This window comes from Triturus cristatus, chromosome 4_2 (genome assembly GCF_964204655.1).
Source record: "Triturus cristatus chromosome 4_2, aTriCri1.1, whole genome shotgun sequence".
NCBI lineage: Eukaryota > Metazoa > Chordata > Amphibia > Caudata > Salamandridae > Triturus > Triturus cristatus.
In genome coordinates, this window is record NC_140586.1 from 415,209,802 (window position 1) to 415,222,846 (window position 13,045).

A 13,045-nucleotide genomic window follows, 5' to 3' on the forward strand; every position below is an offset into this window, starting at 1 on the left:
TTGTCCTGTCATGTGCATATCTTGATTTGTGCCACCACACATGCTTTCATATTTTTCAAATGGTCCTTGTTGCACTTGCCCCATGGTGATGCACATGTAACTAGTTGCTGTGCATGATTGTGCCCTGACTTTCTTCTGCTTGTGCATTGTTGTGTCACACTTTGGTGGTTGTGACAGTTTCCTTAGCTTACCTGTGGGCACACTGTACTTGGCAATGGGGTAGGTATGCCTCTTTGTGCAATGAGGGATGGTGTTGTCATATGGCACCATTTAATTTGTGAAAAATGGGTGGGTGCACTTACTGGCTACCTACCTGTAAGTTTGTTTGGTGTACTGCAATGGCTTCAAACTGCTCCTGGGTGGGGTGTGGGAGGGATCCATCTTGCTAGGCTGTGGGACAGGGGGCATGATGGGAGTAGTGATGCAGGCCCCCCACCCCCAGACACCCTCATTGTGAAGATGGCTACATACCTGTAAGTTTGTTTGGTGTACTGCAATGGCTTCCAACTGCTCCTGGGTGGGGTGGGGGAGGGATCCATCTTGCTAGGCTGTGGGACAGGGGGCATGTTGGGAGTAGTGGTGCAGGCCCCCCACCCCCAGACACCCTCATTGTGAAGATGGCTACCTACCTGTAAGTTTGTTTGGTGTACTGCAATGGCTTCCAACTGCTCCTGGGTGGGGTGGGGGAGGGAACCATCCTACTCAGGTATGGGCCAGGGGGCCTGGTGGTTGTTGTAGTGCTGTCTGCCTGTACACATGCCCCCATGGTTATGTTGTTAGCTATGTTTGAGGTGAATGGGAGTGGGTGAATGTTGGATCTGTGAGCCATGTTCTTGTGATTGTGTGGTGCAGATGGATGGTATGTGTCCTAGGTGTTGTAGCTTTGTAGTTGTGCAAGGCAGTACATTGCAGAGTGGCGGTAGTCATTTGTTTGTACTTACCAGCCTCCACTCCCCCGGCTACTCCTGTGAGACTCTCTGGATGCAGTATGGCAAGCACCTTCTCCTCCCATTGTGTGAATGGTTTTTGTGGAATGGCATGGCCACCGCCAGTCCTCTGAGCCAGCTCGCGGTTCTTGCTCCTCCTCTCCTTGACCACCCTCTTCAGATCATGCCAACGCTTCATGATCTCCTTTTTTGATCTTGGGGTGGTGCCTACTGCATTGACCCTTTGGACTATCCTAGCACACATTTGGGTCCTTGTGGCTAATGGTGTCTGTTGGAGCAGGGTACCAAAAAGCTGTGGTTCCACTCTGACTATCTCATCTACCATGACCTTCAACTCACTCTCAGTGAATTTGGGCATTTTCTGTGTGGCAATGGTGTGTGGTGTGCAAAGTGATTGTGGGTGCAGGAGTGTGAGTGGTGGTTGTGGTTGTGCTGTATATGGTGTGTGTTGTGCAGGGGAGGTAGTTGTGCTGGTGTGGAGGTGGTGGTGGTGCTGTGTGTGGTGTGGCTGGTGATGTTGGGTCCTTTGCCTCTCCTGTCAGCTGGGGTATGTGTCCCTTCTCGCCTGGAGTTTTGCAAGGGATTGTGGTCAGGGAAGGGGCTGGTTTTATACACAGCTATGTGGGTGTGTCCAATTGGGGTGTTGCTGACCGGTGTGTTGTCCTGGGATTTGTATTTTTCGTTTTGCCATGTGGTTGTGTCATTGGGGTGTGTTTTGTGTATTTGGGAGCCATGGCTAGTTTTCTGTGTGCACTTTTTGGCCTTCTTGTGGAGTTTTGGCTTCGTCCGCCATATTTTTGACGGTTCGTCCGCCGCGGTGGCTGTGCTTCAGCTCTTCCGCTGGCTCTCCCATTCATCCCATTGTGCGACCGCAGTGGTCGGAGACGGCAGTAGATACTGTGGGACCGTCGGGGATATACTAATTTCCGGTGCGGTGTCTCCGCTATACTTGCGGCGGGTTGTTGTTTTTCCGCCGCGATTCTGACCGCCGCGGACGGATTTTGGCCATCTCCACCTGCTACGGGTGGTTTTTCTTGGCCTCGTACCGCCGCAGTCGGATTTTTTGGGCTGTTAATCCTAATTTGGCTGCCGGTTTTGCCACGGTGCCGGCGGGTGGTTGTTTTCCGCTGCCATGGCGGTCGGGGTGCTTTTCCGCCCGTCATCCTAATGCGCCTCTAAATGTTTATACATTTGAGATGCAGAAGGAGGATTACATAAAATCAACATTATATTAGGTGTAGGTAAGTTAGGAAAGGTATTAGGGAGAAGTTTTTATAAGAGATTTGAACTGCAGAAATTAAAGATAAGTATTTGGTTTGAGAGGAGTGGGGAAAGAAAAAGCCGGGTTTGAGCTATCGAAAATGGAATACATACTTCATCTTGAAAAAGTTGATAAGTCCATCTAAGTCCTTTAGCAAACCAGTCTTTCCAGAAAATTGAGTTATTATGGATCTTAATGTACTTATTATACCACATTTATGAATGTAAGAATAACATTTTAATACTTTGTTAAGAAATGAGAATAGGATGGAAAACTTCAGAGTCATTTTAAAAATAGGAAAGGATAATGATATGTGTTTCTGAGAAAAGGAAAGATATTCCTCAAAGGACAAAAGGTTAATAAAAGATTTTTCAACATCAACTCAAAAGGGATAGGTTGTAGAATCATTGTCGGACAACAAAAAGGAGCAATGTTTAAGAAAGTAAACATTATGGTAAGAATGAAAATCTGGAAAGTTAACACCACTCATGTGTTTAGGTATTTTGAGTTTACAAAGAGACACCCTAGCCCTTTTATTGTGCCATAAAAACTTTGATAAAATAATATATATTTTCTTATATTGTAAGTTCGAAATATTTATAGGAATATTAGCTAAATAAAACAATATTATTGGAGCTAACATAATGTTTATAGAATCTAAACGACCCCACCATGATAAAAACAAAGGGTGCCATTGAGATGTAGAGGAGTGTAGTGTTGAAAATAATTCTTTCAGATTTAAATTAACCGTTTCTTTAATTGAAGTTGTGAACCATAGTCCAAGATATTTTATTGTATCTGGGTTCCAATGGAAAGAAGAAGATAGAAAATAAAATCAGCATGGAAACCCAATTTATTTAAATGAAGAATTTATCAGAGTTTAATTTATATCCTGAGAATAAAGCATAATTATCTACTTCTGTCAAAAAGGCTGGTAAAGAGGTTTGTGGTTGTGAAACAAAATTTAAAATGTCATCCGCATAAACTGAAAGTTTTAATTGCTTGTCACCATAAGAAAAATCATTAATGTGTGAATTCATTTGAATTTTTAAAATAAAATGGTTCTAGAGCAAGAATAAACAGCAAGGGAGATAGAGGGCAACCTTGTGTGACAGGGAGAATGATGAGTAAATGAGTCCGTTAGCTGAAATAGAAGATTTAGGAGAAGAATATAGCAAAGACACATAATTAATACATTTAGAGCCAAAACCAAACCAGTAAAGTATGGAAAAATAAAAGACCAACTAACTCGATCAAAAGCTTTTTCTGCATCTAAAGAAACCGCAGCCAAAGAATATTTATATGATTTGGAATTACTTAGGACTTTAGAAAAAAATCTAGTATTATCCGATACATGTCTACCCTTTACAAAACCATACTGTTCCTTCCCAATTAGATGGGGTTATAAAGAATCCAATCATATAGCAAGTATTTTTGCAAAGATCTTATAGTCTTGATTGATTAATGAAATGGGCCTGTAGTCTTTGCACAATGTGTGGTCCTTGTTCTCTTTAGGAAGAAGACATATTAAAGCATCTTGAAAAGACCCTCCAGAATTTTGAGTAGATATAAAGTGAAGAAATACTTGATGTAATTTAGGAATACGAATTTTAGAAAAATGAATGTAAAACTCTACAGTGAAACTGTCAGGTCTTGGAGCTTTCCCTTTTTTAATAGCAATAATAGCAGTAAGTATATCATTAGTCTGAATATCAACATCCAAAGAGGAAAAATCCAAATCAGGAGAAGAAGGGGGGGGATAGAGGTAGATATTCAAGTATATCTTCTTGATGAGGAAGAGATTTGGGAGTATAAACGGATTGGAAATAATGGGAACATTCTGAAAGGATATCTTCATTTTTATGTACAATGAAATTAGTAGAAGTTAGAGGAGATTCAACTCTGGTACGTTATTTTTTAAGCTTTAGGTAATTAGCGAGGAGCTTCCCTGCCTTATTCTGACCACCATAATATTTAGCACTAGATTACAGCAAATATGAATCAGCTATTTAGGTAGAAAGTTTATAAAAAGCAAATTTAGCCTTGATGAGTTCCTCAAGACAAGTTTTAGTGTTGGTAGAGTAAAAAGCATACTCTAGTTGTTTAATATGTAGATTAGTTGATTGTATATTATTGAAAGAAAACTTCTTTTTACGGGCTGCAAAAGAAATAATGAAAGCTCTAGAGTCAGCTTTAAAGGTGTCCCAAACAATCTGAGGAGAACTATCTGGAGATTCATTTTCTAAAAAATATGTGTCAGCAAATTGTTGAAAACTTTGAGTAAAATTGGGATCTAAAAGAAGAGAGTTATTGAATCTCCTAATTTCTATAATAGGTTGGAGTAGATCTAAGTCTAGTGAGACAGGAGCCTGATCTGAAATTAATACTGAGCCTATATCAGAATGAGAAACATGATTTAGATATAAATAAGTAATCAATTCTAATTTGAGAAGAATGAACAGGTGAGTAAAAAGTGTATTCTTGAAGTGTAGGATTACATAACCTCCAGACATCAACGAGAAACCTTTGATGCATAGTAGATGTAAATTGATAGTGTATATGTGAAGGAGTGAATTTAGTTTTAGAGCGTCTATCAATAATGGGATCAAACATCAGATTACAATTTCTACCAACTAAATAATCATCATTATAAGTCATTAATGTAGACATAATTTGGGGCTAAAGAAATTTATCTGGATTGGTGGGAGCACATAAGTTAAAAATAGTCATAGGTATTTTATTGATTAACTAAGAAGCAGAAATCCATCTATCTCAGAGTCAGCATCTTGATCTATAATTTGGATATCTAAACATGTATGACATAGAATAGCTACACCATTGTGTTTCCCTGATCCAGGTGAAGCAAAAATATGACCAACCCACTGACTATTGAGTTTAGAAATCTCCTTCTGAGGTACATGGATCTCCTGTAATAAATTGTCCAAGAACTGTTGCCAAAGTGCAGGATCCTCATAATTTGTGATTTTGTTTTTATAGGTCACTTTAAAGAGGCAAGGGTGAAAAAGGCCGCATCTGGAATTCAAACTTCTAAGTGCAGGTGTCCTGTCCAGGGACCTTTCCCTCCTATCCTTCGTTGCTTTAGCATAATCTTGAGAAAAGAAAAGAGTAGATACTTGCCAGGAGATTTTGTCTTTAGACTTTGCTGTCTGTAAAACATTTAGTAGATCAGTATATTCCAAAAGATAGCTGATGATGCCTCTTGGTTTGGCTGAAGAGGAGAATAATTGTGGGTTGTGACCCAGACAATGTTCTTTTTGGATGTTTAATGTTGAAAGTTCAGGAAAGCCAGGAACTTTTGGATGAAAGGATTGAAAAAAGGATAGATGATTGGGCCCCTCAATTCCCTCCACTAAACCATAAATACGCAAATTATTTAGTCTGTTTCGATTTTCAAGGTTTTTGACTTGTTTTTTAAGATGTGAAATCTCCACATGGATGGAAGGAACTTGATTGACAACAGATTAAACAGAGTCTACTCAATACTCTAGTTGAGTAACTTTGTGCTCCATAGTAGACCGTTTGTCATCCAGGTGTTAAACACGTGTGTTTGTTTCTTCCATGTATCATTTAAGCTCACCTATTTCCTCGACGATTAATTCCATAGATATTGGTGTTGGAGATACAGCAGGTGTGGGTGGATCTTTTTTTATTCGTTTACTTGATGAAAGTAGCGAAGAAGTGGGCAACATAGACACAGGTTTAGAAGAAGGGAGCAGAATGCTAGATGTCGTTGGACTAACTGAGAGTATGACACCTTTTGCTCCGACTCCTCCATATTTTCTTGTAAAATACTGAAAGGGTTGTAATCCATCAATGATGGAGAAGTAGGAGGACCCTCAACAATACATCCAACAGATCTTGTTTACCTAATAAACAAAACAACACAAGTTGTAAGTTCCGCAAATATGAAAGAACTACTCGAAAGAGGTGTGGTGCGGCAGGCAGGACGGCTGACGCCAGAACACGGGGGCTCACGTTCGATCGCCGGCGGCAGGTTAGCCCAGCACCTTGTGACTCTGGGCAATAGCTCACTTAATCTTCCCGACGGCCCCCAGCGCCGGGACACCTCTCCGGAGGTAGCTGTTTGCTTTACAAATGCTCGTCTTTCATTTCAACTATAAGTTAGAGACAAAGACTATAGCAAGGCAAAAACCTCACGGGCAAAGTTATTAGGGAGGAAAAGTAAATTCCAAAAAGACCAATAAAATTGTTCTCCCAGAGGGCAAAGAAAAACTCCACAAGAAAAATCTTGAAATGACAGTCAGGAAGCTCAAAAGCAAAAATAAAGAGTCACCAATGAAGAAAAACGTATGTCAAAATCACAGATTACAGCACATAAAAAAAGTAAGTGTGCTGTAAATTAAGCAGAATTCCTCATAGATATTTCCTTCTAGCTGAGAATGACAATTGTACAATCCAGATATTATAATAAAATGCCCAAAACGCTATCACATTATTAGGAATGAAGGCCATATGCATAGGTAAAATTGGAGCGGCCAGTCAGCTGAGACAAAATGGCGGGCACCGAGTCCCATAAGGGAGAAACGTGCCCGACGAGGAAAACAGAAAAACATTGGCATGTGCTCACAAAAGGCGTTCTCTTCATGCCAAAAGTATACAGATATCCTTAATGGCCTCGTAGGCTTCACTCCATGTGAAAACGGAGGAAAGGAATTGCTCGGAGGAAACTCAGAGTCCCAGTCACCACAGAGCTTCACGTAAAGGCAGCCATCTTCATCAGCGTCCAAGCCACGCCCCGACTCTTTGTATTTCTCAGGGATATATTGTCTCCACAGCAACTTGGTGTTATCCCAGACAAAGATTTGCCTTTCATTTACTAGAATGGTAGTCAGCCTAATTGATTGGGCACACTCTCTTTATTTCAACCCTATATAGACTGTACTGACATCAACATAGGACAGACAAAATATCAACTGCTTTTTATGTTCCATGTTCCACAGTCATCAGATTCTAAATGTAGCCCTTATGGCCACAAAAGCAAAGAAAATGTATGAGGATGAATCTTGCATTTAGTCTGACAAACAGGCAAAAAAGTGAGTTATGGCAGTCTCTCTGCCCCACTAACAAGTGAAATCATTAATTAATGGCAAAGCTGCTTTACAGTGAGCATGTGTATCCACAGTCTAGTCCGCACTCCCTTCGTCTGTTGAGGCTTAGACTGCAATTAGTAATTATATCAGGTTTGTCATAGCAGCACAGTATAGCAACTTAGTAACCTGTGCAGAGGGCAGAAGCACCGTGGACCCTTTTATAATGAGTCTCACAGTCAATGAAACTGAGCCACAATTGTATTTGACGTCAAACAAACAAATGGTGTTTCATACAGATTTTTACTCCTGTATTTTAGTGACCATCAAAGGCAACATGACTGCGCAGATGTTTGAAGGGTTTCTTCTTCAAGCTCGCTCAGGTTCAACATCGAATACCCCACTTGGTACTTTTGTAATCAATGGTGCTGCAGCCCAGACACTGAAATGCACAGCTTCTGCGGTAAGTGTTTGCAATGATATTTAATGTAAGACTCCGAATCAGAAAACAAATGTTTAAATTTATTAGTTTAAAGTATAATCAATTGCCATTTCACTGCTGTGTCTACAGGTTTTAAAACGAAGATGTATAAACATATTTTATTGAGTATTGTTTGCCAACATCATGCACCAGGTGCCTCAGTATACAACCATTGACCAGAAGTAATGTTGACATGTTTGAGCAAAATTACATTTACTTAATTTAACAACGTAAATAAAATCAAACAGAACAACCAACCAGCTGCAATCAAGGCAAAATGAAAGTATATCATTGCATAATATTCCAGTCCCTGGATATTGTCTTGGTTTATCTACTCAATCAATAATTTGACAAAAGTATATATGAAAACAGTGTTATGAATCGGGTAGTATCTCCATGACCGGTATGGTGGGTGGTGGATCCGGGGAGGTCAATACAATTCCTCTACAGTCCGCCCATCGCTGCCATATACGAGTATGTTTCTGCCTTAAAGATGGGTTCTTCCAATCCCATACAGAAATCCATACCCCGTTTCCAGGGCCCTAATAGCGGTGCAGAGGGAGCTTTCCAGGAGCGTGCGAGGTTTCGTTAGCCAGGGTTAATCCTAAGATCAACAGGTGGCGCTTGTATCTATTACCCCCCAATTTCCTCTGCAATATGGAGTAAAGCAAGTCATGGTGTACTGCATATGGTCCATCTCAGTACCTCAGATACGCATCTATGAATCCCCTTCCAGAACCTATCCAGAACTGGGCATGTTCACACTGTATGAAAAAGGTTGGCTTCTTCCCCTCCACAGCGTAGACATGTTGGGGATGCAATGAGCCCTGCTCGATGCAGCTGTACCTGTGTATAATATATTTTGTGCAAAGAATTTAGCTGTATCAGCCGCAATTGGGACGAGATGCCTGCTTCTCAGGGGGACTCCAAAACCTACCTCATGTCATCATTGTCAATCGGGCCCATGTCAGCCTGCCAGGCCTCTTGAAGGGACTCTAGTGATGATGCACTGTGAGTAACCAGGGTTTGATATAATTTGAAAATGTTGTGTTCTTGTCATCCATAAGTCATCCATAAGTCATCCATAAGTTTGCCCTCCAGTGGATTAAATTCGGGTAGGTCTGGAAGATTCTTGAAATAGAAGGAGAGTGCGTGACGGATGCAAATATTTATAGAATTGGGTGCGTGGCATGGAATATTTCCTCTGCAAATCTGAGAAGGATTTAAGGGTAGTGCCTTGTAGGACATCCCCTAATGTAGAGATCCCGATTCGGTCCCAACCTTGAAAGCCTGCAGGCCTTGTAATTGTGAGAAAAGATAGTTACACTGCAGTGGGGCTCTACCTGTGAGCCTATTTAGCCAGCCAATACGGCAAACAGACTGTGCCACACTGCTAGTACCACCCTTGTGGCCGATGGGAGGACCCGGATATTAGCGGGCCATATAGGAATTTATGTAACAATGGGTCTCCCAAGAGCCATCTCTCAACATTGTATGCCGGTTCCTCTCTTGGGCAGTACCACCAATCATTAAGCACCTGTAGCTGGGCGGCCGCATAATATGACTAAAGATCACCGTTGCTATACCACCACAATGAGTGGAAAGAAAACATGTGCGAAGCGCCAGTCTGACAGTCCCCCCCACCAAAGAAACCCATTTAACAGTGAATTTATCTGTATGAACCACGTTTGTGGAATGGGATAGGGATGATTCTGGAGCAGACATAGGAGCCTGGGGAGGGAGATCATCTTAAATATAGCCGACCGTCCACATAGGGGAAGAGGTAGGCCTATCCAGGATTTCAGTACTGCCTTAACCTTGGTGAGGACCTTGTCTAGATTACGGGCCCACGCAATGTCCTACCAATTTGTGATGAAGACCCCTAAATATTTCAAACCTTCTCGAGTCTGCGGGAGGAGTCATGATCCGTCCCACGCAATAGTGTAAATTTGTTTACATTTATAAAGATCTCCGAGGTCTCGCCAAACATCGGCATAATTTGAAGGATTCAGGAGCTGGACCTATGAGGGTCTGTCATAAAGAAAAGGACGTCATCCGCGTATAAAGCAATCAGGTCGGAAATTCCGGCAGTCCATTCAAATCCCATGACCTGAGGGTCCAAGAAGATCCAGGCTGCCAGCAGTTCAATGGCCAGGGCGAACAGCAGAGGGGAGAGTGGGCATCCTTGTCTAGTGCCCCGGCTGATTGGGAACGGTGCAGACACCCTACCAGCAACGTGAACAGAAGCTGTCAGTCCATGATATAGCAAACGAAAGTACGTTAAGAACTTTGGGCCAAAATGTAGGTGCTTTAACCCCTTCGCTGCTAGGCATTTCCCCCCTTTGCTAAGCCTTTTTTGGCTATTTGGGATAGTTCGCGCTTATGCCCCTGTAACTTTTTGACCACATAAGGCATCCACGCCAAATTTGCGTCCTTTTCTTCCAACATCATGGGAATTCTAAAGAAACCCAGGGTTTGTGGGTTCCCCTGGAGGGGACCCAGAAATTAGCCAAAATCTAGCAAAATAGGAAAAAAGGGCTACAGATGAAAGCGTCTGTTTTTTCCCCTGCAAATGGTATCAACACAGGGGTTGTGGGGCTGAAATCACCATTTTCCCAGATTTCAGGGACAAGCGGATTTTTGTCAGAAAACCAAAATGTTTTACACAGTTTTGGCATTTTTCTGGGACATAGCCTATTTTTGATATTTTTTGCGCTTTCAACCTCCTTCCAGTTAATGGGAGAAATGGGTATGAAAGCAATAATGGATTCTGAAAAGCTATACATTTTAGAAACATAGACAAAATTCTAAATTCAGCAAGGGATCATTTGTGTAGATCCTTTAAGGTTTCTTTATAGAAACGAACAGTTGAATATAGGAACAATTGCAAATTAGTTGAAAAAAAACGCCATTTGTGTCAACGTTTTCAACTGTAACTTTTTCTAATTATGACAGCTGTTTGAAAGCAATATACTGTTACATCCGCTGGACCTTTCTGGATGTGGGGATATATAGGACTTGTAGGTTCACCAAGAACCCGACGAACCCAGAGCCAATAACTGAGCAGTGTCTTGCAATGGTTTTTTATTATGTACCAGGTATATAGCAATTAATTTGGGAAAATATATACATGGAAAAATCGGTCTGAAAGACACCTATGTATTTCTGAAACAAAATATAGAGTTTAGAAACATTAGATATTTGCACATTTGCGAAATTGTGAGTACCCATACTAGCATAAGAATTATAGGTCATTTTTCAAAATGACTTCTTTTTTACACATTGTCTTTCATTTGGAAGGCAGAAATGCATCGAAAGTCAAAGGATAATAACAGTTGCTCTACAATTCTGCATTACCCTAAGTCTTCCAATAAAAATGGTACCTCACTTGGGTAGGTAGGCCTCGTGCCCGTGACAGGAAACGGCTTAAAACGCAACATGGACACACTTTATTTTTACAGTGAAAACTGACCCTTTTTTTGCAAAGTGCCTAGCTGTAGATTTTGAACCCTAGCTCTGCCGGCACCTAGGGAAACGTAGCAAGCCGATACATTTTTTAATACTAGACACCCAGGGGAATCCAGGATGGGGTGCCTTGACTGACTCTCACCAGGTTCTATTACCCACAATCCTTTGCAAATCAAAACATTTGTTAAAAAAAAACACATTTTCCTCACATTTCTGTGGTGGAAAGTTCTGGAATCTGCATGGATCTATCACCCCGCGTTCCCCAAAGTCTTCCAAGAAAAATGATACCTCACTTGTGTGGGTAGGCCTAGTGCCCGCGACAGGAAACGGCCCAAAACACAACGTGGACACACCACATTTTCACCGTGAAAATGGACCCTTTTTGTGCAAAGTGCCTAGCTGTAGACTTTGAACCCTAGCGTTGCCGGCACGTAGGGAAACCTAGCAAACCTATACATTGTTTTAAACTAGACACCCAGGGAAATCCAGGATGGGGTGACTTGACTGGCTCTCAACAGGTTCTGTTACCCAGAATCTCTTGCAAACCTCAAAATGTGTCCCAAAAAAACACATTTTCCTCACATTTCTGTGGTGGAAAGTTCTGGAATCTGCGTGGATCCCCAAAATTCCACTAACCCTGCGCTCCCCAAAGTCTTCTGAGAAAAATGGTACCTCACTTGTGTGGGTAGGCCTAGTGCCCACACCAGGAAACGGCCCAAAATGCAACGTGGACACACCACATTTTCACAGTGAAAACTGATCCTTTTTTTGCAAAGTGCCTAGCTGTAGATTTTGAATATTAACTCTGCCAGCACCTAGGAAAACGTAGCAAACCTATACATTTTTGAAAACTAGACACCCAGGGGAATCCATGATGGCGTGACTTGACTGGCTCACGCCAGGTTCTGTTACCCAGAATCCCTTGAAAACCTAAACATTTGTGAAAAAAAAACAAAATTTCCTCATATTTCTGTGGTGGAAAGTTCTGGAATCTGTGTGAATCCACGAAATTCCACCCTCCCCACATTCCCCAAAGTCTTCCGAGAAAAATGGTACCTCACTTGTGTGGGTAGGCCAAGTGCCCGCGACAGGAAACAGCCCAAAACGCAACGTGGACAAACCACATTTTACAGTGAAAACTGACACTATTTTGCAAAGTGCCTAGCTGTAGATTTTGAACCCTACCTCTGCCGGCACCTAGGGAAACCTAGCAAAACTATACATTTTTGAAAACTAGACACCCAGGGGATTACAGGATGGGGTGATTTGTCTGGCTCTCACCAGGTTCTGTTACCCAGAATCCCTTGCAAACCTCAAAATTTGTAAAAAAATAAATAAACACATTTTCCTCACATTTCTGTGGTGGAAAGTTCTGGAATCTGCGTGGATTCACAAAATTCCACCCACCCCACATTCCCCAAAGTCTTCTGAGAAAAATGGTACCTCACTTTTGTGGGTAGGCCTAGTGACCGTGAAAGGAAGCGGCCCAAAACGCAACGTGGACACACCACATTGTTACACTGAAAACTGACCCTTTTTTTGCAAAGTGGCTAGCTGTAGATTTTGAACCCTGTCTCTGATGGCACCTAGGGAAACCTAGCAAAGCTATATATTTTTAAAAACTAGACACCCAGGGGAATCCAGTATGGGGTGACTTGTCTGACTCTCACCAAGGTCTGTCACCCAGAATCGCTTGCAAACCTCAGAATTTGTCCAAAAAACCACATTTTCCTCACATTTCTGTGGTGGAAAGTACTGGAATCTGTGTGGATCCACAAAATTCCACGCACCCCGCATTCCCCAAAGTCCTCCGAGAAAA

General features: G+C 41.8%; 1 protein-coding gene across 1 annotated transcript in view; it reads left to right on the forward strand.

Moving 5' to 3' along the window:
• LOC146834489 (putative defense protein Hdd11-like) overlaps nucleotides 1-13,045 on the forward strand; it is a 126,176-nt gene that overhangs the window by 46,402 nt on the left and 66,729 nt on the right. The window contains exon 3 of the mRNA XM_085601877.1: nucleotides 7,598-7,740. Within this exon, the coding sequence (XP_085458003.1) occupies nucleotides 7,598-7,740 (143 nt within the window). The remainder of the gene's footprint in view (nucleotides 1-7,597; nucleotides 7,741-13,045) is intronic.